General features: G+C 40.6%; 1 protein-coding gene across 3 annotated transcripts in view; it reads right to left on the bottom strand.

Moving 5' to 3' along the window:
* SNX29 (sorting nexin 29) overlaps positions 1-22,335 on the bottom strand; it is a 148,045-nt gene that overhangs the window by 25,775 nt on the left and 99,935 nt on the right. For all 3 annotated transcript variants that reach the window (XM_025175516.2, XM_088148138.1, XM_025175520.2), the window contains one exon: positions 12,331-12,470. In XM_025175516.2, coding sequence (XP_025031284.1) covers positions 12,331-12,470 — 140 coding nt within the window. The remainder of the gene's footprint in view (positions 1-12,330; positions 12,471-22,335) is intronic.

Genomic DNA, 22,335 nt, shown 5'->3' with positions numbered 1-22,335 from the left:
TACAGGCCCACCACTCACCTAAAAGATGAGAATTGGGGTAGTTTTCTATATTGTTTATATTTGATTTATGCAAAGCATGATGTTTTCTATTCTGCTACACAACAGAACTTTCCCAGGAAGACTGCTCCCCCAACTCCAGTTTTATTCTGGCCATGCTAGAAAATCTCTTTGTTTTTCTTTCTAGTGCTCTTCATGACAGAAAACTACTCCTTTTTGGGCTCCTCTTCTCAGGAGGAGAGAATGAAGAGATGTCACTTCACCACTCTGGCCTGGTCTGGCTGAAGACCTTGAGAAAGCTAGCTATGGATTGGTACGCACAATTCAGTGGAAGAAGCAAGTATAAGTTCTGACAGATCAAAATGCTATCAGAACCTTGGAGAGCTACAATCTGAATTCATCGCTCAGATCTGTAGAGAACAGGAGGACTACATCCTCAGGCTGGGAAGGCTAGACGAAAGTGAGGGTTTCTCCTGAGTGATGGTAACTCAGGGCTCAGCACACTCTGAGCCTTCTTCAGAGTCCTGCTGGGCTTCTGGACCTGTGAATATCACACTCTCCAAGCTACAATTCACATACAAGAAGTCCGAAAATTTTCTACCTATCAGGTAGTGGCCATTTAACAGGATACTACCTAACCACAAGGAAAGGATTATAGCTCCAAGATTGAGTACATGCATTGCTCACAGAATAATATCTCCACTTCAATCCATTCTTCTGGAAGGAACATCACAGAAGAAATTCTGCTGAAGCCCTAAGGAGTGACTATCGATCGCTGCACACAATATTTAGATGGATAGTCCAATGATCTGAAGTGGAATAAGAAAGTTTCTTATGTTTGTTCCTAGTACCGCCTTGAACACCTTGAACAAGTGATCCAGGATGGTAGAAAGGTGGGCATCAGAGGATAAATAGCAGGAAAAAGCTTTGGGATGGAGGATACCATTCCTAAGATTGAGCAGTATTTGTGACCTCCTGACGGCCTGAGAAGGCATAAAAGATCACCAGACGTAGCTCAAATACTCTGCACCAACCCAATGCTTTCAGCATTACTTTCAGCAGATTCTGGAAGCCGACTGCCCCCCCCCCCAAGCTCAAAGAATTCACCCAAACCAGCATAAGCTTGAGCAGCTACGGCAACTGATCCTTTCCACTGGGCCTTTGCAGCTGATGGGGCTCCTTGTTTGCTTGCTGGTGCTGAAACCCAATCCCCTGTTTACCCCCAGTAGAAATGCAGGAAAATCCTTTTGCAATGGATACTGAGAACATCATTCCATAAATGATCAGAAGGTATTGATGAAAAAGCTTCTCTACAGCTAAGCCGACTTGTCAGTGTCAGATCGAACAGGCAGAATGCAGTTCTAGGAAGTGAGTGAAGGGTGGGCACTAGCACATTGGAACAGCCCATCTTACGGGCTGGCATTTTGCCACAGCTGAAGCTTCCATGTGTTTTTGATGCAGGCAGCTTGGTTAAGACTTTGAATATATCCATTATGTTGCTCTTCTGTAGATAGATGATTGATTCCTCTGAGCGATGCAGCAATGTGTCTATTGACTCAGACACATCACTACATATTCTATACTGGTAGAAGCAGAGATTGGGTTAAATTGTGACTTGTATGGAAGCTCCTGAATGGAGCTACTCCCAAGACTTGGCCAAGAGAAACGTTAAGCACCAGGAAAGCTGGCTTGCTGACAGGGGAAGGTGAGAAGTAATACCAAGCCATGTTGGTTCACTGGTGCAAGCTGTCCCGAGTCGTCTTAGAAATAGTAAAGTAGTCAGTCTTTAGAACTGATTACAGGAAGATGGGAAAATGAACAGTCCTGTTCAAATTCTCAAGGGTAGCTATCCATTAGCTTGATTAAAGCAGTAACCATCACAAGTTGGCTTTTATATATCATCAGATAATACACTTTTACACTAAGGCTTCCAAAACTGCTGCTGCTTCATTTCTTTTAATGGCATAAATTAAAGAAGCCCAGCTTGCATTTCCAGAACCACACGTAGCCTTCAGATTCTGGCCTCCACAGCCCCTCCAAGAGTTGTTAATGGGACCAAAAGAGAAAGTTATGAAATACCTGGGGAGCAATCAAATTAACTTTTTCATTAATTTAATCTTAATCAAACTACCCAGGGAGCCACTGTATTAACTTCTTCATTAATTTTCATCTGAATGAAAATTAAATCAAATCAAATTTAGATTTGGTTTTGACCCACTCACTTTGGGCAGTATCTCCACCACCACCACCACATCCCAAATTATTCCATATCCTGAATAAGATGCTATTTCAAATGTGCTTAATTTCAATCCCTATCTCAAAATTCACAATAAGTTCGTTACTGGGCAATTGCTGGATTCAGCTTTGATTAAGGGAAAGAGAGGAAAAATAGGCATTTTACAGCAAAGTCAACTTTTGGCTACTTACAGTGCAAATAGGAGCAATATTTATTTTCAGAAGTGTGGACATCATGTCAATAGTTCTGATGCTAAATCCCTCATTAATGCAGCCGCCCAAAGCCCAGACACCTTCTTTGTGGTTTTATTTGTTTCCTAGCACTACAAATTTAAACAGTGTGATTCTAATCTCAAGTCAATTCAGAACATTTAGGATTTGGAGAAATTCATTGTTAGTCAGCCATTCCTCGCCCTTCCACAGCAAGCGTCTTGGCATTGCATCAGCTAAATTTGATCAACATGGGCAAACAAGCAATTCTCATTATCCACTGCCCCAGGAACTTCTGGCTCCAGATCCACAGCCCAACATGAACTCAGTGAGGAAGGCCAAAATGTAACAGAACAAAACAAAATTAGTGTAGTTCTTTTTGTGACTCCTCTGGTGAAGGGAAGCTGTGATTATGGTTCATGAAGCAGAAACAGGTGAGTCAAAGACATTTGGGACCCAAAGTATTGCAACTTGCAAAGAACAGGAAGATCTACAACAGCAAGTCGGAGGAACACAATAGAATCCACCAGGTAAATCCAGGAAAACACATCTATGAGGATGTCTCAAGAGTTTCTTGGGCAAAAGATTTCAAAAACTTGCAATCGCTCATTGTCTAAATGGGAATATCAGGAGCTGACAGTGGCTTTGGGTGTCAGGACTGGGAGGTTTAGGAGGGTACATTACCATTACATTGGTAGCTAATGCTACCAATTAAAAAAGGCACTGCATAGCTCAGTCATTTTCCCCTCCTGGGGAGGGGGAACGGGAAACACAGTAGAATGATGAATGGGAAAACATATCTGGAAGGACATGGGCTGTGAGCAATCATCACAGCAAGATGGACTATTTATCTAAACTTGGCCAAATCTTATCCAACCATGCTGAGGCCACATTTGGCCTTAATGGGCTGGAAAACTGTCTGGGTTACCTTACCAACACAAGAAAGTCTTATCAGCTCTGGTTAGTTACTGATCAATTTGGTTCCTGCCCTTCATCCAAAACCTAAGAGCATCTTCACAGGTTCTGTTCTATCCACTAACTCAGACTGTTATTGATCACAAAGCCTTGATAAAATGAGCACAGAAGTCTTACATTGATTTGAACAGTGGATGAGCATCGAGATTTCAACATAGACTTTTCAAGCTGTTTTTCATTTGAGACAGACCTTCTATTCTGAAAGCATATCTGAAAATAGCTAAAGTCTCTCCAGCCCTACCCTAGCTGAAGACCTCAAAGAAGTTGGCTAACAATAAACCCACAAAGAGTGAGCCAGCAGGTTTGACTCTGGCAGGGGAAACAAAAACAAAAAAACCAAAAAAAAACCCACCGAACAAACCAAAGACCACTCTCCAGACTTCAAGAGGTCTGGCCAAAAAGCTACAGGCTAAGCATCTAAGAGCAGTTGTTTCAATCCTTGTTGGTGCTCAACCGAGGCCTTAGGAAAGCTGAAGAGGCAGGTAACTTCTTAACTCCATTCCCACTTGTTGCCAACCCTGGAAGCTCTGATCCTTTCTGAAGCCTGAAACTCTTGCAAGGCTGAGAAACCGCAGAAATTGTACAAGAGTTTTCTAGTGATGGGAGGATATTCTCAGACTGGTAAGAGGAGGAATCTGCCCTCCCCAAATTAGGGTAACCTGGAGGTCATCACCTGAGGCATCTCCATTGCCCTACAGGGCTCTTGATCCAAGGGACAGGACATCCCCAAACACAGGTACAATCACAACAGGCGGAGCTCATCTCAAATTACTAAAACACTGGTGCTTCGAATGGACAGAGTAAACTTTTTATCTGAAGGATAAAAGATGCATTTCATGACAATCAGGTCAAAATTCATCCTGACCTGTGTATATATCCAAGACATCACTTGTTCTCATAAAACCAGGACAGGAAAAAAAATCAAATTTCTTGCATACTTATGGAGCAATTCCAATATAAAGAACGATGAAAACCCTACTGCAGTGGCAGCTTAGGATATTGGTAATCAAAGGCCAATTACAAATATCTAGTAGGAGCCAACCACAACTTACTTGTGCAGTGAGTAAGCCATGTTGACAAGCATGTTATGCAGAAGCTCCTCCACTCACCATACTTGTCTAAACAATGTAACTGTATTGCAGTTTTATAATATAAATGTAATTATCATTATAAACACTTTCAACGTGAAAGAGTTTATAATTGCAACATCTTGGATAATGAGGTTGAAACCTTAAGTAGAATATAAAAATATAATTCTAACACTCCTACCCAAAAGCTCTTGTCCCATTAAATCCAACAGTTTAAGCTTTGGTAGCAAGAATTGCAACAGTGAGTAAGTTTTTACTCTGCTCCAAACATCCCTGAATATTTTTATCACTGTTTGGGAGAATTTCTGTGATAAAAATGTTTTGCCTAGAATGATGTTTTTGTTTCAGACAATACCTGTTTTGACTACCAATGTACCAGTCAAACAATGGCAAAAAGATATCTCTAAATTTGTATGGCAAGGGCGGGGAGAAACACGGGTTAACTATAAAGTGTTACAAGATGCAAAAGAAAGAGGGTTTACCAGATTTGAAATTGTATTTTGCAGCTTGATGTTTGGTCTGGATGAAAGAATGGATGTTGCAAAGAAACAAGAAGGTTTTAGAGTTAGAAGACCACAACCCAAGATTTGGATGGCATGGATACTTACGGTAGAATATGGAATAGATATAAACCCAGGCTGTACCTAAAAATACCTCTGTGGATCTCAGCACAAGAAGCATTGCATAGGAGATCTGGAGGTCGAGTCATGGCAACTGGACTTCTTTTCTTTTGGCTAGATACGTTTCGCTGCTTGTCCAAAAGAAAAGAAGTCCAGTTGCCATGACTCAACCTCGAGATAATTCCACCTGGATGACTGAGAATCTTCATCAACATATTCCATAGAAGAGAAACAGCAGGCAAAGACAAATGGTAAATGTACCAGTAATTATTGGAAAATCATCAAGGGGAATATAAAATTAAATCAAGAGAGCAACTAATGGCAGAAGGACATCGTTGTCAATGGTTTTCCCATTTACAGTTATCAGAAAGATTCAAACTGGATAAAAAGACTTATGGGTATGGAGCAAAGTAAGACAGAATTTGAAGTACAACTGGATACCAGTGATGAATATGTAATTGCTAAAATGCATAAACCTTTGTTGAAATTTAAAATAGAGGAAGAACAAGTTAAAGAATGTATGATAAAGTAGGCTAAGAATTTTGGTTATAATATAGAGGTGGACCAATGGGAAAATAAATGATTGAAAGGAATGAAATGTACTGTACATTATGTTATGATCTTAAAGAGAATTTTTATAAAATGATGTATTGTTGGTACATGACACCAGAGAAATTATCTAGAATACATAAAGGCACTTCAAGTGTATGTTGCACATGTGAACAACATGAAGAGACATTTTATCATGTTTCGTGGATGTGTAAAAAAGCTAGAAAATTTTGGATTCAAAAACATACATCGATGCAGAGGATTTTAAAGATTCATACTCAATTGAAGCCAGAACTTTTCCTTTTAGGATTGATGGATAAACAGTTAGAAAAAAGCCATGGAAGATTATTTCAAGATGTGATTACTGCAGTGAGATTACTATATGCACGAAGATGGAAAGATTCGGCATTGCCCACTATGGAGGAATGGTTGCTGAAATTGACAGAAGTTGCTGAGATGGACAGATGACTTCTTCGATTAGAGAAAGGACAATATCTACATTTATTGGTGGAAACCTCTTATGGACTTTTTGTGTAAAAATGAAAAAAATGAACTTGTGATTTATGGTTTTGATGATTAGACAGGACAGATTATAGAAAGAAGAGAGTCATGATGAAACTTTAGAGAGAGAGGTTAAAATATAATTGTACTTATAACCACTGTGAAGAATATCGGAAGCCACTTCTTTATATCTTTATATCTATCTTTTTTATCTTTCTCTTCTTTTTTCTACTTTCTTCTACTTTTTTCTTATTGCAATTTTAGCCTTCTCTGTTATTTCTCTCTTTTCTTCTTCATTTTCTTTGTTCTATTTTAGTTTGTATTAGTCCTTATTATTGTTCTTAACACTTTTAATAAAAATTAAACAAACTTCCCTGAATATTTTTGGAATCCAAATTCAATTCTCTTTCTTTATGAGCATTTTTACTCCCCCGGGTATAACTTCATCTGTCATGAACTAATACCAATATTGCCCCTAGCTTATTCGTTTTGAAGGTTTACTATGAGGAGCAGAAGAAGCTGGCATTCTATTTTAAGTCTTTAACAATGTCCAACTTTCTCTATCTGTGTGTGTATATGCAATACTGCAGGCCACCGTGGCTGGAGCATCTTTTCATTTGTGGTACCGGTAAAGTGTTTTGCCTTTAAACTTGAAGTTGCTGCTAATCAATATATAAAACATATTGCCATGTGCTGCCCTTGGAAATGCCCCCAGCCCTTACGCATCTAACATTTCACAATGCTACTTTTTAAATGGGCATTTAATAGCTAGCAATTTTATTTCAGCAACTTTGGGCAACATGCCTTATGGATTTTATGCTGTTTTTATAGTTGGGGATTGATGAGTTCTATTCTATTGTTGCTGCACTGTTTTGTACACTGTTTTGAGTGTGGTGAGAGGGTGGTAAAAAAAAGGGGGGGAAAGAAAAATAACATAAAAATGGCTTTGGTGATTTATTTTACTCTGATGAATAAACTTGTATGCAGTACTGTTGGATGGTTTAAATTAACTTCCTTCCTTCCTTCCTTCCTTCCTTCCTTCCTTCCTTCCTTCCTTCCTTCCTTCCTTCCTTCCTTCCTTCCTTCCTTCCTTCCTTTCCTCCCTCCCCTCCCTCTTTCCTCTCTCCCCCTCCCTTCCTGTTAGATTGACCTCTGAATTGACTGACTATTGCCCATGGTACCTATAGCTTTTGGGTGTAGAAGTCGTCATCATCTAGAGAAGGAACAGGGAACTGGCTATTCTACAGATGTTACTAAATTACAATCCCAATCACTCAATCTGCCCGTGCTAGCTGGCATTCCTCGGAGTTGTGGTTCAGCAACATCTGGAGGAGCACACATTGTTCTCCCCCCCCCCACCTTTTGCCCTCTAATCCAAAAGTCCCAAGTTCTGCACTGTTGCAGTTATTTTATTCTTCCCAACCGTTGTAATGTGCAAACAGTTGCAGGCTGGCCGTAATGAAAGAACAATTGACAGAGATATTTTCTGGCTTTAACAGCTTATTAATATTTTAGAAGTAGAAATAGAAGCATGGTTTGTTTTGCTAGATAAATGTAATCTAAAGTGGTGAAGAAAAATACTGTATGCCTCCTACTACAGACTGATGAAATACAGAGAAACTCAAGGTGTTTTATAAAATAAAATAAACCGGGGAGATTTTGTGATGGCTCCCTTACTGTGGTTAATATTCTCTCTTGTTTTGCGTGCTTTTTATAGTTATTTTTAAATTGTGACTGCTTTTATGTATTTATTGTTTTTAATTAAGTGTTGTACGCCGCCTAGAATCACTTTTATGTGAGATGGGTGACTGTATAAAGGTGATTGATTGATTGATTGACTGATTGATAGATAAAATAAAGCACACTTTTAACTGGCAAAAAGTTATTGAATGCAGAGTATCTAAGCACAGGAAGAGAAAAACATTCTTGGGAATCCTTTTGATACTCTTCTGGAAATGAGAAGAATAGCATTGTCACTAGACATGACCGGGCAAGATTCTAGTTGAATCTGTGCACCAGGGATGCAAGCAGGAAGATAGAGAAATACATTTGATACTATCCAAGATGCAGAAGGATCATTGTACAAACTGAAACAGGTTTGTCAGGTATGGTATGGTCATGGGGGATTTGTCATCTGAAAGACATTTGGAAGTGAAAGTCTGAGCCCAGGAAGAAAACTGTAACTAATACCATCATCAGGGAGAGAGGAAGTTTGGTGTTGCAGATCATTTAGCAGCTAATTTGGATAAACTGGCCAAATCTTGCTCAGACCCAGAGAAGAAAAGGTGCTTGGAAATGCAGGTGATGAGATACAGAGCCCACTTGAGGCAGAAGGTTTGGAGGACCAGAGATTCCCCCACAATCTTGTCACTTATAAACCCCTTTGCTGGTAAGGGAGATCCCTCAGACTCAGCGTTTTAATGTTCAGTCTACAGTTCAACTCAAGCATTCAGACAACCAACATCTTGGCTCTGCTCTCCAGCCTTCTCATGAACTCTGGTATCTTGACTCTGAAACTTTCCTTGCTTGTCCTTTCAGATTCTTCCCAGACGCTGCAGTTAAAAACCCTAGGCTTGAAGAGCTGATCTGACTACTTTCTCAGTTTTTTGACCTCTGGCTTTGGAATTGGCTTTGCTTTTCAGTTGCTGATGAGACTCTGGGCTGTTTACAGACCACACAATTAACTTCTCATGAATGTTAATGGCTGGTTTGGGCCATTACCAGGACATGTATTGAACTGTTCAGCAAGTGTGAGTGAAGCCCTTATTAAACCATGGATTCAGCCAATAGCTTCAGGGGCTAACAGGGCAGGAAGAATAACCTCAAAATCAGAGCTGCAAGTGAAAAAGCTTCTCCAATCTGCTGCCAAATCATTTGGATGTAATGGAAGGGGAAGCAATGCAATATATGAAAATACATTGAGCGTGTTGCATGAACCAGGCCATTAAAAAGAACCATAATGTGTGGTTAGTTTGTTTCTCTACAGCGTATCGTGCAAAGCTGGTCGTGTCATTTGCTAACCATGGCTTATGGGCTGCATGAACTCAAGCATACAAAATCAAATGGAATATAAACAAAGCTGTTTCACCTTGCTGATTCAGGTTACCTTAAAATCATTATCAGGGAAGGGGAGGGGAGGGGAGGGAAGGGAAGGGAAGGGAAGGGAAGGGAAGGGAAGGGAAAGGCAAGGCCATGGATTATCAAATAAACAGAACTCAAACTGAGCTCTGGGTTGACTATACTGACAAAAGGGTTAATCATAATTTAATGTGCAATTAAAAAAAAACAGCAGGCTAAATCAGTGCAGGCAAATTAATGCAACCCCCTTTCTCCTGAAGCTTTTGTGAAATAATTCCTAGAAAAGAATAAAGTAAAAAGAAAGACAACTCCTCCTTGAAGCAATGACATGCAAAAATATTTGTAAGGCATTTGACCCCAAATGGGCCTCCTCCTGCCGCACCCCATCTTTGGAATTCATTGCCCAAGAAGTTCAGCTAGTCTAGTGTTTCTCAACCTTCGCAATTTTAAGATGTGTGGACTTCAACTCCCAGAATTCCCCAGCAAGCAACTCTGGGCTGCAAAAATTGCATCAGTACCACGTGTAGATTGGAATCCAGAGATGCTCATGGTCACTTATCATTCTCTTCCCCAGTGAGAGAAACTGGAAAGGGATGAAGTGTGTTGACCTAAGTGGCGGACCATAGACTGGAGAAAGCTGGCATAAAAAATGAATGCATTTCATTGCCCAGTTTGCAATGACAAACACAGAATATCAAAAGCATGACATGCCTGAGTTAAAAGCTGCCATGTTTTTCAGTCAAGATTGCTTCAGGCTTGAGAAAGAAAAGAACACACTAAGATTTACAAGAGAACTGGCAAATCGGTGTTTTCCACAGAAATCAGGATCTCAGATGCAGCATAAGATACAGAGAGCCAGCTCATTTAAAAAACAAACAAACTTCAAGACATTCATATATTTGTATTTTGCTCTGCTTTAAAATGAAAGCCCCATATCTGAACATCTTGAAAACTATGGAAATTTCGCTGCCAGAAAACACCAGCTGACGTGTGCTAAGAAATGCATTTTAAAACACATTCCCATCCTTTCTGCAGAATCAAACTTCTGTTTCTACAGACTGCCTTCCAAAAAACTACTCTATTCTTCAGCCAAATGATTTTGCCTACTCTAATATGCTATGTGGAACATAAGTGTTCCAATTAAAGACATGGAAGAGGTGAGGATTTTCACTTTGCTGCAACATATTATTATTAACTGTTCGTTAGATTTATAGCTCACCTTTCCTCCTGGTAAACTGTAACTAAATAACTTGGAAGATATAAAACAAATTTATTAAGCATGAAAATAACTACAGTATACAGGTAGTTCTTGACTTATGATTACAATTGGGACCGGAATTTCCGTCGCTAAGCAATGCAGTTGTAAAGTGCAACCACATCGCTTAGCAACAGCAATCCCTGTTGTCCTAGTTGCCATTGTTAACTGAATCCCACGGTTGTTAGGTGAGGCAACTTCCTACCGCCTTCCCACAACCAAAATCACTGGGGAAGCCAGCAGGAAGTTACAAGCCCCAGGCCCACAGGCAGGTAGGTGGCTGCTGCCAGGTGGGGGAAGGCATGGGGGGGGCATGGGGGGGCAGGGGAAGGTGCATGAGAGGCATGGCATGGGTGTGCAAGGGTGCAAGGAAAGGTCGGGGAGGGTCCATGAGGATTTGAGGGAGGGTATGAGAGGTGCCACACAGTTCGGCGAGGATGCATGAGGGTGCATGAAAGGTGCCATGCAGGTTGGGGAGGGTGCACAAGGGTGCAAAGGGGTGCGTGAGAGGTGCAGCATGGAACAGGGAGAGTGTGCAGGGGTGCAGTGTGGGGGCGCAGCATGGGTCAGGGAGAGTACATGAGTGGTGCACAAGGGAGGTGCAGCGAGGGTTGGGGAGGGTATGCAGGGGTTCATGAATGGCCGGTGTGAGCACCGAGGGACTGGGGCAGGGTGCGCAGGCGGGGGAGACTTACTCCAGTGATTTGTGACCTTCACTGTCGGCTTTCCCATTGGCTTTCTGGGGAAGCCAACAGGGAAGGTTGCAAATGGCAATCACATGATCGTAGGGTGCTTGGCAACTGTTTGTAAGTGTGAACAGGTTGCCAAGGACCCAGATCATGATCACATGACCACGGGGGTGCTCAGACAGCTGGAACTCTGAGGACTGGTTCTAACCACCATTCGTTCAGTGACATTGCAGCTTCGAACAGTCGCTGAACAAATGGTCATAGATCGAGGACTACCTGTATACCAAGCTCCCAGCAAAGCATTGGCAACTTGCTGAGCAGCCCTGAAGAAAAGCAGAACTGCAGCTTACATATATACCTTTGGCCTACTACATTATAAAGGCAAGACTAAAAAAAGCAACATCCCACGGTCACGTGATTGCCATTTGTGTGCTTTGCAACTGGCTTGTGACAAGCAGCGTTAACAGCGAATTTGTTTCATTCTGTTTTTGTTCTTTCAAATTTGCTGGTCATTGACTGACTAAATGTAATCAATCAATCAAGAGACGGTGGAAGTAAAATTGTAAGTCGCGGTCCTGGGATGTTTCGCTTAATGCCCCACAGTGATTCACTTAACGACTGAAGGGGAAGTGAGGCTGTAAGACCAATGTGGTCACATGATGTTTTGCTTAGCCACCGTGGCACGTAAGCAATAGAATTACTGGTCCCAATTGTGGTTGCTAAGTGAGAACTATCTGTACAATCCATGATTGAAGTACAGACTTTCAGTTTCACAGCGTCACTGAAAAAGAAGATGTCCACACGCTCCTAGATTTGTGGGGTTATTTCTACCTCTGGTTCCTCCGAATGGATAGCTGTTTTTCCCCTTTTACAATTCTATTTATCGCTATAGATCTATTTACTGCTATGAATGCTATCTAATCACTTGTCAAATGAAGTAGTGCTGTTGTTGATTTTAATTCCCCTCTCTCAAAATTTCCAAATCTTTTGTGCGCAATGGAGGATGTGTCTTAAAATCCACTCCAGGTTGTGACAATCTCAGAGGTCCTGTTTATTTTTTTTTTAATTACAGAAGAAAGAAAAATACCACTCAATGCACATTAAACTACCAATCCTTTTGAGAGAGAACTTACACAAAAAAGGACATCAGTTGGACGAGAGTCTCTTTTTTAGGGTTGGCAATAAATTCTGGCAGAGTCTGGATTACTTTGTTCATCACATTTCTTAAGTAGTTCTGCAACTGTTTCCGTCGTTCCTCTACAAACTTTGCATCCTGAGGGAAGGGAGGGGAGAAGAAAAAGCAGAATTTCATCACTGAATTCACAGTGCTTGGCAAGTTAAATCATAGCATAAACACATGCACCCTTGCACAAGCAAAAAGGGTCAAGTGAGGACAAAGTGTCAATCACAGGCATAGGCAGCCTACAGAAGTCCAGATGTTCTGAACTGCAACTCCCAGCATCCCTCATCATTGGCCGTTGGGAGTTGTAGTTCAACAACAGCTGGAGTGTCATGGGTATTCTAGTCACATGTTACCAGATAAGAAACAGATTCACAACTCGATGGTATGCAAAAACATTCCAAATTTGAAACATTTCAAGCCCAAAGCACTGCTTTGGGTTAGAAACAGCTGTTCTAATCTCCCTGGAAATGTTCTGCTGAGCCTGGAACTCTTTCAGACCAGTTGAAACAACATTGGGACTCTTCCACTGTGGTTTAAACCAGCTGTCCTGGGCTTGAACCACCTGTTTGGACTAATGTGGAGTGCTCAGAACATTTTGGATTCAAAACATTTTGGATAAGTTTACCAGAATCCCATGACAAGATATTACCCAATAGCTCTAGTTATGCATTCTGTAGGACCCAGCTGCTGACCAGATGTGCTCAGAAGCATGGGCGAGGGGGTGTTCCCCTAATTCCATGGCTAGGAGATGAGGATCCATTGATAACCGAGATCTTTTGAGAGACTTGGCTAGTACCCTTTGAAAGCAGTCTAAATTGATCACCACCACCAGTTCAGAGAGCAGCAACTCCCACAGTTAAACTGCATGTTGTGCACTGAGTAATGACCTGGGTAAGGTGTAATGAATCTAAGCATTTATAGGAGAAAAATGCAGCACAGCAAGGTACAAGAACACTGAACAAAACACAGCTGATTTGGAAAAGCTTCTCTGGGGGAAGCCCTTTTCTTTTCCTTATCCTTCAAAATCAGTTTCACATCCTCCCCCCCCTTTTTTTAATATGAAGCACAATATCCAGCCAAGGGCTACACTTAAATTGGTACAAACTAGGGCACCGCCACTAATATGAGTCTCTTCCAATTCAGCTCCTAAGGTCTCCGCTTGTCAGCGTATTCAAAACAAGAAATCTCTGGAAAGAAGCCCAGGATGGAAAAAGTGCTGGTACCAGCTTACGGACGTTTAACAATTTGCAGACTTACTACATGCCTGCAACAGCTCTCTGCAGACAGCTGTGGGGATGACCTTGGAGAAGCTAGCCAGAGGCAGTGACGGCTACGTAAACAGAGGCAGGCTTTAAACCTGGGCAACAGCAGAAGCTCACGTTGACTCCTCCCCAGTTCACTATGGCAGTGTTTCTCCATCTCAGCAACTTTCAGATGTGTGGACTTCAACTCCCAGAATTCCCTGCTACTCTACTTCGTTTTTTATCTGTATTCTGCAATGTATTCTTTGTATTCTATAATAACATTTGGAAAAAAAAGAACTCCTCCTTCAAGTGGAAGGGAGAAATGGTTTTAGGAACCCAGGGAATGCTCATTCCTTTTAACAAACTGGTGTCGCTGCAGATTTAGCATTACATGCAAAACTGGCATGCAAATGTTACAGATTGATATGAGTTTAGCATGAAGATACGAAGAATCTGACTCAGCCCAGCTATTCTTTTTTCCCCATCCTGCAGTGCCTAAGAATAAGGATGAGCCATTATAGTAGCCCTTAATTTTTTATAGTTATCCCTCGGAAAGCCTCCTTAGAACTTTTTTACACTGAAAAAGACTTAATTCCACAACCCAATGGTTTTGTCAGAAAAAGAGGAAACACTGGGACATCCCAACCAAATCCTAATATTATTCTGAAACTTGGCCCTGAATTAAGATTCCGCCCTAAGATTCTTTCAGACCAATCTTCACTGTCTAGAAGCCATCTAGATGTTCTCTTCCTTCAACTACAGAATGCAAGGTGGTGGTGCCTGCTTAGAGTTTAAAAGCCACATCACCAGGCAACACAGTCCAAAACAGACAAACAGAGGAATTCCCATTCATTCAACTGTTGACTGCAACATATTCCATACCAGCCACAAATTATCCCAGGTGTGGAAAGCAGGAGCAATCCGTTTCCATAGCTAATGAAAATAACATTCAGGTCAATGATGTCATCTTTCACTTGCACACTGGTTGGATATTCTTCAAAAGATCTGGAGGGCATCAGGTTGGGGAAGACTGATATAAATAAAACAGGCTCCATTATCACCAGAAACTCTATACAACAGAGTCCACGTCACCCTAGATCCCTGCCCCATTTTGCACCCCTTTTCAGTGCCTATCCATCATGTATGCAAGCCTTCTCCTTCTACTGCAACAGAACTCTTGTATGAAAAACTATGGACAAGTTGATCAGTGCAGGACATTAGAAGGTATGTCTTTTGTGAAAATAAAAGTTCTATTAAATCAAATCTTTCAAATCTCTGAAGCAGGGCATACTTATCAGTCTCCTACGTCCCCTTTTTCATTAGAATATTTTGTGTACGTTTGTGTATCCATGCATGCATAAATATAAAGCTGCAACATATACTACTCAGGCATATATCTAAGTACATATTTCAACAGGAACAGACTCTATTTCTAAAGTATGAAGCAACAAATTGGTAATTGCTCTAAAGAGGCCAATAAGTATTGGTAGACAATATTGCACAAACACGTACAGGTTTTTCTTACTGTCAGCTTAAAAACTCCCCAAGGAGATAGGCTGTTCATTGAACAGGAAACCTTTATAGGCCTACTTAATGATCTTGCAAGAAATCGCTATTTGGGGAGCTTTAAGTACATTGATCAAAATATTAACAGGAAAAGTGACAGAGCAGATCTCAGTTTTAGAAAGCAATAGCTTTGGTTTGGTACAATATAGAAACAGGCACTAATTTTCAATGGATGAAATGTCTTTTGGGAAGAGTGTTCCATTTAAAGGGGGCCACCATCAAAAAGTCTCTTTCACTGCTGCCTGTTGGTTGGTTTTTCTGAGAGGAGGCAGATGCTGGAAAAATAATGGCTTTCTCACTAGGCTTTTTTTTTTCTTTTTTCTTTTGGCTCTTGTTTAGATCTTCAAATGGGAATCAAACTTTCACCAGCCCCAGAAGTGTTAGCAAATTACACTTGGTCTTCGACAAGTGCTAGTGCTGAACAGCTAGAGTGGAGACGTTTGGTGGTGCTTCTAAAGGCAACTCAGGAATAAGTATGCCAGACTGTCACTTCTGCAACAGAGGTCCATGATTCTTTGAAATGTTAAAAATACAGATGCCAGGTGATTATTCGGCAATTCTAACTGAAGCTCCTAGGGTAGAGGAAGACAGTGGTGGGGCCCATCAACCCCAATTTCCATCTAGACACCATTCTTCCCACTCTTCAGGCTCCCTACCATGCCAAGCCTTGACTTTTTTTTTTCAAAATTCTTTTAATGAAAACAAAATAAAGAAGAATTTGACATGCTGCAAAGTACCAGGCTCCAGACCATTATTATTTTAACGAACCCCTCTAGGGAACAGCAGGAAACAATCAACAGTTGGCTTTTATGACTTACTGCAATTCTCCTTGCCTTTCAATCATCTCCCCCAAAATAGTCATGGCAATCATTCTGTGAAGGAGCATGACTTCCTCAGCAGTCATTTTGTAATGGCTTGCAGTTACAGGTCAACCTACTAGCCCAAAAGGTAGCCTATTCTTTTTTAGAAGGCAAGACTGACTTCCAAAGTCATGGTCAGCTATAGAACGGGGACAAGCCGAGACCCACCTAACCAGCCAATCCTGTCTCCAGGTCTCTCTTGCTTCTCCTCCGCCATAATACTCCCTGCCTATGGAGCACTATTCAATATCTGTTTGGGGTCTCCCTTTAGAGATTTGTGTGGATGGGGCCCACAAGAAGACAAGCAACAAGGCTACAGATGGTCAACTTTGGGGCTATAGGGAAGGGTTTGGGGGCCACTGGGGAACACAGCAGATGCAGGTATGCTACATGCTAGATGGGAGTTGGATTTTCTGTAGTCTTCGGTTTGGGGGAAGGTGGGGTAATTCTGAGGTTTTCCTTGGTCTAAAATGGTGCTCAACCTCTCTCAAGCCTTTGCTACAGTCATGCTTCCTGTTTCAAACTGGCAGGGAAGTTGAAATATGGCAGGACAAATGATATGTTTATCCAGAGGTTGTCAAAATGGGCTTTGCAATTTGCATGTGGTGCAGAATATCCATCCCCAGACTAAGGAGTAATGGTACTATGAAGAAAAAACAAGGAAACTCTTTTACCTAAAGTTCCTGCAAAACCTGGATTCACCCACAGATCACCTAAAACAGTGCTTTCCAAACTTGGCAACTTCCAGGTGCATGGAATTCAACTTCCAAGTCTCAGCAATGTCCATGCTGGCTATGGAATACTGGGATTTGAAGCCCACCCATCTGGAAATTGCTACAGTTGGGAGACAGTGAGCTAGAACATCTCCATTCTCCCTAAGAGCTGACGCTCCTTTTGAGTAAAGTAGGAAAATCCACTCATAGGCAGAGCAGACAGCTTTGAATGGTTTGGCCAGCAAGGCAGCAGAAAACACAAGGTACATCAAGTTTCCTTGGTCTTCTAGAAAAGTCACAGAATTACACAGGAATTCCCCACTCGACAATGTTTTGTTAGTTTGGAGTCTCAAAATTATTTTGGTTTGTCCTTTGCAAACAGCCTTCTTTGTTTTCACCTTCTCAGGTAACCACAAGGAATGGACCAACCCAATGTTCTCTCAAGTCTTTTTTAGCAAGGCTATAAATATCTTGCCCAATGGGCTCCCCGGCCTGCCTGCCTGCCTGCCTGCCTTTTTTTTGTTCAAGCTTCGACCTGAAATCTATACTCTTCCCTGGGGATTTTGCGTGTCCTTGGAAAAAGCAAGGGAAAGTCCAGGGGCACCAAATTAGATGGGGTATATTGGCAGAGGAGGAGAAAAATTAAGCATGGGGTTTCTCTTCTGCATCTTCTCACACACACAGCTTAAATCTTCATGCCTTTTGGGTGAAAAATTTCAAATGTGTACCTTAAAATTAAAGCTGAATTTTACCTTTAACTCAGCTCTTGTAACTAATCCTGTATATTATGGAATGAAAAGGAGAATGGACATACACAGAAGTCTTTGATTTGGAATTCTGCTAGCCAGAGAAATATAATTTGGGGAACTACAGACTTTAGCTAGTCATCAATTTCTACTATGGAATTATTCCTCCATGCCACCTACCAAAATTCCAATACTGAGTGGCTGGCTAAGCCATAATGGGGTTTGTTTGATTCTGGCTTGTCAGAGTGAATGAACCCAGCTACGGTGGTTGATAAACCATAGTTTGTGGCTTAATGTTATATACAAGCCATTAGTTTGTGCAGCAAACTCTGATTAAAACAAAACATGATTGAACATGACTTGCCAGCTTACCATTGTTTAAAATCAATTTCAACTGTTTTATTATGGTTTCAATAAGCTTTTACGGGAAAATTGCTTGTGTCCAATGTAGCGATAAGCAATAAATTCTGACTCTTCAGATGTCTGGAGTGCAACTCCCAGTACCTTTAGCCACTAGGATCAATGGTAAGGGATTGAAGGAATTATGGTTCAAATCATAGGGAGGGTGTCAGGTGATCTGTATTTAATCTAAGGATCTAGGCAGAAGGTAGCAATGTGATATCCTCCAAAGGTCTTGACTAAATCTCCCATAATCCCTACCTAGTGACCATGTTGGCTGGGGCTGAAGTTGATTCAAAACATGGTCAAGGCAGTTGACAATACATGGTCAAGGCAGCTTGTACCTACTCCTTAGGTCATCAATTAGGTCTCTGGTTTAGCCTTGAACATCCATAGAAATACTGCTCTCTGACCAATGCTAGAATGCTCCATTCTGATGGTTCCACTACCTGATAATTGCCTTTCCCATGGAACATCACAAGGTACCCCCTTGGCTAGAGTTCAGAAGACCCACCAATCTTTTTCTTTTTTCCCAACCTTCATTGCAGTCATTTTATGGGAGCAAGCGTTAATCAAGGTTTTATCAGCTGCTATTATTTAAAATGATAAAATAGCATAGGATAGTATTACAACATAAGCTGTATAATTTTATTCTTTTATTTCACAATTGGTTTGCAAAATGTTTTTGTGGAATAAATTTCTTATATGGCTAATGTGTTGTCATTCCTATTATGATATGGTTTTACTGGGCTACAATTACTTGTTTTGAAGCTTCCAATGTTTTTATTTAGTCTACTGGGTTTCCAAATGATCAAGGAAAGACAGGAGCAGAAATTCTAGGAAGAATAATTAAAATAATTGGTTTTTACCAAAGATTGCAAAGACTCTATTCATAAATCAACATCTTCATAATTGCTTCGTTTCCTTTACCAAAAGATTGCAAAGTGACTGTATTCATAAATCAAAACCTTAAATATTGATTTGCACACTCGGTCAGGCCTTCAAAAAAAATTAATGCTTGGGAAGTTTTGTTAACCTTGTACCTTGGGGAAAATTGCAACTGTGGTTTTTTGTTTTTTTTAATCTGTTCACAATTGTTACTGCTTTTGACCTGTGACGGTTACAGATGGTCCTTTCCCCCAACAAAGCAAATGGGAAAGAATGAATCATATGAAGGCCACTGAATTGCAACAGCCCACCAGCCAAGGAAGAAACTTTGCCAAGCAGAAGTCATTCATGCCTTGCTATTCTTGAACAGAACATCCAAATGAAATTGAAATGAGTTGCCTGTTGAAATATTAAACCTTGACCTTTGCTTTTCAAAGCCAATCTTCTTTCAGAGGAAAAAAATAACATTTCATTATCATTAACCTGAATACATTTGGTTGGAAAACTTCTATATTGCTGTGGGTAAATAATACATCAATGTTTTCATAGAGGTAAAATTTTCTACAAGCTCATCAACCCTCAAAGTTTGGCTGTTGCAAAAGCGTTGCCAAGGGAGGTTGGCCCCCATTCACAAAACTCTGGTTCTTCATAAGATCAAGCAATAGTGACAGTGGTATGAAGTATCGCTGATGTCTTCTCTAAGAGATTCTCTAGTGACAGATCAAGAAAAGTACATGGATGCATCCATGAAATCACCAGCAGAGAGAGAGAGAGAGGGAGGGAGGGAGGGAGGGAGGGAGGAAGGAAGGAAGGAAGGAAGGAAGGAAGGAAGGAAGGAAGGAAGGAAGGAAGGAAGGAAGGAAGGAAGGAAGGAAGGAAGGAAGGAAGGAAGGAAGGAAGGAAGGAAGGAAGTTGTTTAAGGGGAGGACTAGAACTTGTGGTCTCCCCTTTTACATGCAGTATATACATACAGAACATACACACACACACACGTGTATCTGTTGTGCAATAATTTATAATTATTATAATATATATAAATAATTATATATATAATTATATAATATTTAATTTTATAATTATAAAATAATTATTATATAACTATAAGTATACAATTATACACACACACACACACACACATACATATAGAAAACAAACTCCAAATTACTACATAATACACATGTCCTTCTCAAATGAAGTTCCTCCAATCGGGCAAAAAAATTCTTAGATAAAGCAATTGAGCAATTGAGACAATACAATGACATGATTTTTATGTATCTGCCTGATTGTCTTAAACAATGACAGCCAGTTTGGGGTAGTGATTAAAGCATCAGGCTAGAAGTCGGGAGACTGTAAATTCTAGTCCTGCCTAGGCCCAAAGCCAGCTGGGTGGCCTTGGGCCAGTCACTTTCTCTCAGCCCTAGGAAGGAGGCAATGGCAAACCACTTCTGAAAAACCTTGCCAAGAAAACTGCAGGGACTTATCCAGGCAGTCTCCGAGAATCAGACGAGATTGAATGGATTAATATATATATATATATATATATATATATATATATATATCAGATAACAACCAAACTGAGATCAGAATGACATCTTTTAAAAAAGGCCACAGCATGTTCTTTGGAAACCACTTTGGTGAGATCATCTCTAAGCAATATTTTTAGTAGAACTGCTTAACTCCCATGATTAATTTTAGAAGCTTAAAGCCGATGCTATGCTTTCTTTCTAAAAGAGAGCTTAAAAATTAGAAATGTGCAACAATGGTGCATAAAACTGTCGAGAATTGGAAGTGTTCCATATCACGTTTGGATAGTTGTGTTGTCTCCAGAATGTTTTGATTAGGTTGGAAGCATTTCAGACTCAAAGATACTACAATTTCTATCCACTAATTCCAACCATCTTAAATGAGGCATTCGTCCATGTGCGCAAGGGAGGAAACAGAACTTGCAGGTGAGTAGATGTCAGTATGTGATCTATTTCTACTCTCAAGTTCTGATCCTGTCCAGTCAAGAGTCTGCATTTGTCAGCCCTTCAAGTCAGGAGACAGACATCACAAGAATTACTTTACTGTTTTAGGCTATAATAACAGAGTTCTGAAAGCCTGATATAGTTTCCCTCTGCTTCCTCTTACACTAAAGAAAATTAAAGCAGGGAATCTTGAGTTTCTTTTCTACCCTCTCTTCTTTCCCATTGCTAAGTTGATGTCAATTTAATCCTTCTTCAAGTTTATTTCCATACTCCTCCATAGCATCTGAGATTTCATTTGGAGCATTTCTAAGTAGGGCAAAGTGGGACTATGGAAGCAAAAACTGAGGAACAAAGTCTATTCACTCAAATATGCTTTGGGGATGAGGGAATTATCTTAGCACATCTTCTCACTTGAGGACAATGAGCAGAAGTCAAGTCTTTAAATGTTATACTTAGAAACGGTGCCTTTCTTTCACTCAAATAGGAAAGTGCCAGGAATCTTTCTGAGCCAATACGTGCTTAAATGTTTCTCCCTCCTGTGAATGGGAGAATTCATACTTTCTTTAAAATACGAAAATTCAGGATGTATGCTCTGAATAACTGTCGCTGCTTACTATTTTTTGTTGGATACAAAGGAGAACAGAAGCAATAAACTACAACTTCACAAAACTGTATGTGATGTGATATCCATATTCTGTATCTTAAACACCCCAATCTGGTGTCCTCCAGGAATCCTGAGGTTTTGGAAATCATCATCCCAGTACATCTGTGGGATCCCGGAACGGTGAAAGTTGTAATGATATGTGGGAAAGAACTTGGGAGACTGGGCAAAGAGACGCTGCCAAGGAAACAGTCAGATAAGAGACAGCATAGCCCGCAGCTGGATAGTGGGCAGGGCAAAAGGCTCAGAAGGACCCTCCCTAGTTTCTCAGGCTGTAAAGGAGACGGCAGGAGAATTATACTTTCAGACTTGCAAAATTCTGTCAATGTAGCTTTACGATAAAGTACAATTAGCTCATCTGGTTGTGATTCCTATCTGGTTTACCATGTGAGGCTGACATCAATCTTGCAAGTTGGGAGGGTCTCTCCTGACCCTCTTAACCCACCCACTATCTAACTGCAGGCTATGCTGTCTCTTATCTGACTGTTCAGCATCTCTGGCAGCGTCTCTTGGCCCAGTCTCCCAAGGTCTTTCCCATATACCATTACAAAGCAATTTTAAAATTACAATCTGTTTGATTTCTGCCTTAGACGCATTCAAGCTGAAAAGTTTGCATTATTTTTTAAGAAGGGTAATTGCATAAGTTTCCAGCATCCAAGTAAAAAAACATCCTGTGACATCTTACCGATAAAGACATTTATCACACCATCCTTTTTTGCAAATTACAGCCTATTTCATCACATGCGTGAAGTGTTATATGTAGTCACAGAATATTATGTATATGGTTTGGGGAAGGGTGAGAGAAAGGAAAGCTGGAATTGAACTAGTTAGGATAAAGAAGGAATTCCACCTTTATGTTGAGAGGGCAGTCAAATGTTTCAATAGCTTCTTCCTAATATGCAATAAAGAAT

This window comes from Python bivittatus, unplaced genomic scaffold, assembly GCF_059951505.1.
Source record: "Python bivittatus isolate LINGU-HERP-01145 unplaced genomic scaffold, Pbiv_v1 ctg000560_np1212, whole genome shotgun sequence".
Lineage (NCBI taxonomy): Eukaryota > Metazoa > Chordata > Lepidosauria > Squamata > Pythonidae > Python > Python bivittatus.
The sequence above is the reverse complement of the archived record's forward strand: the minus strand, read 5'-3'. Positions and strand labels throughout refer to the sequence as shown.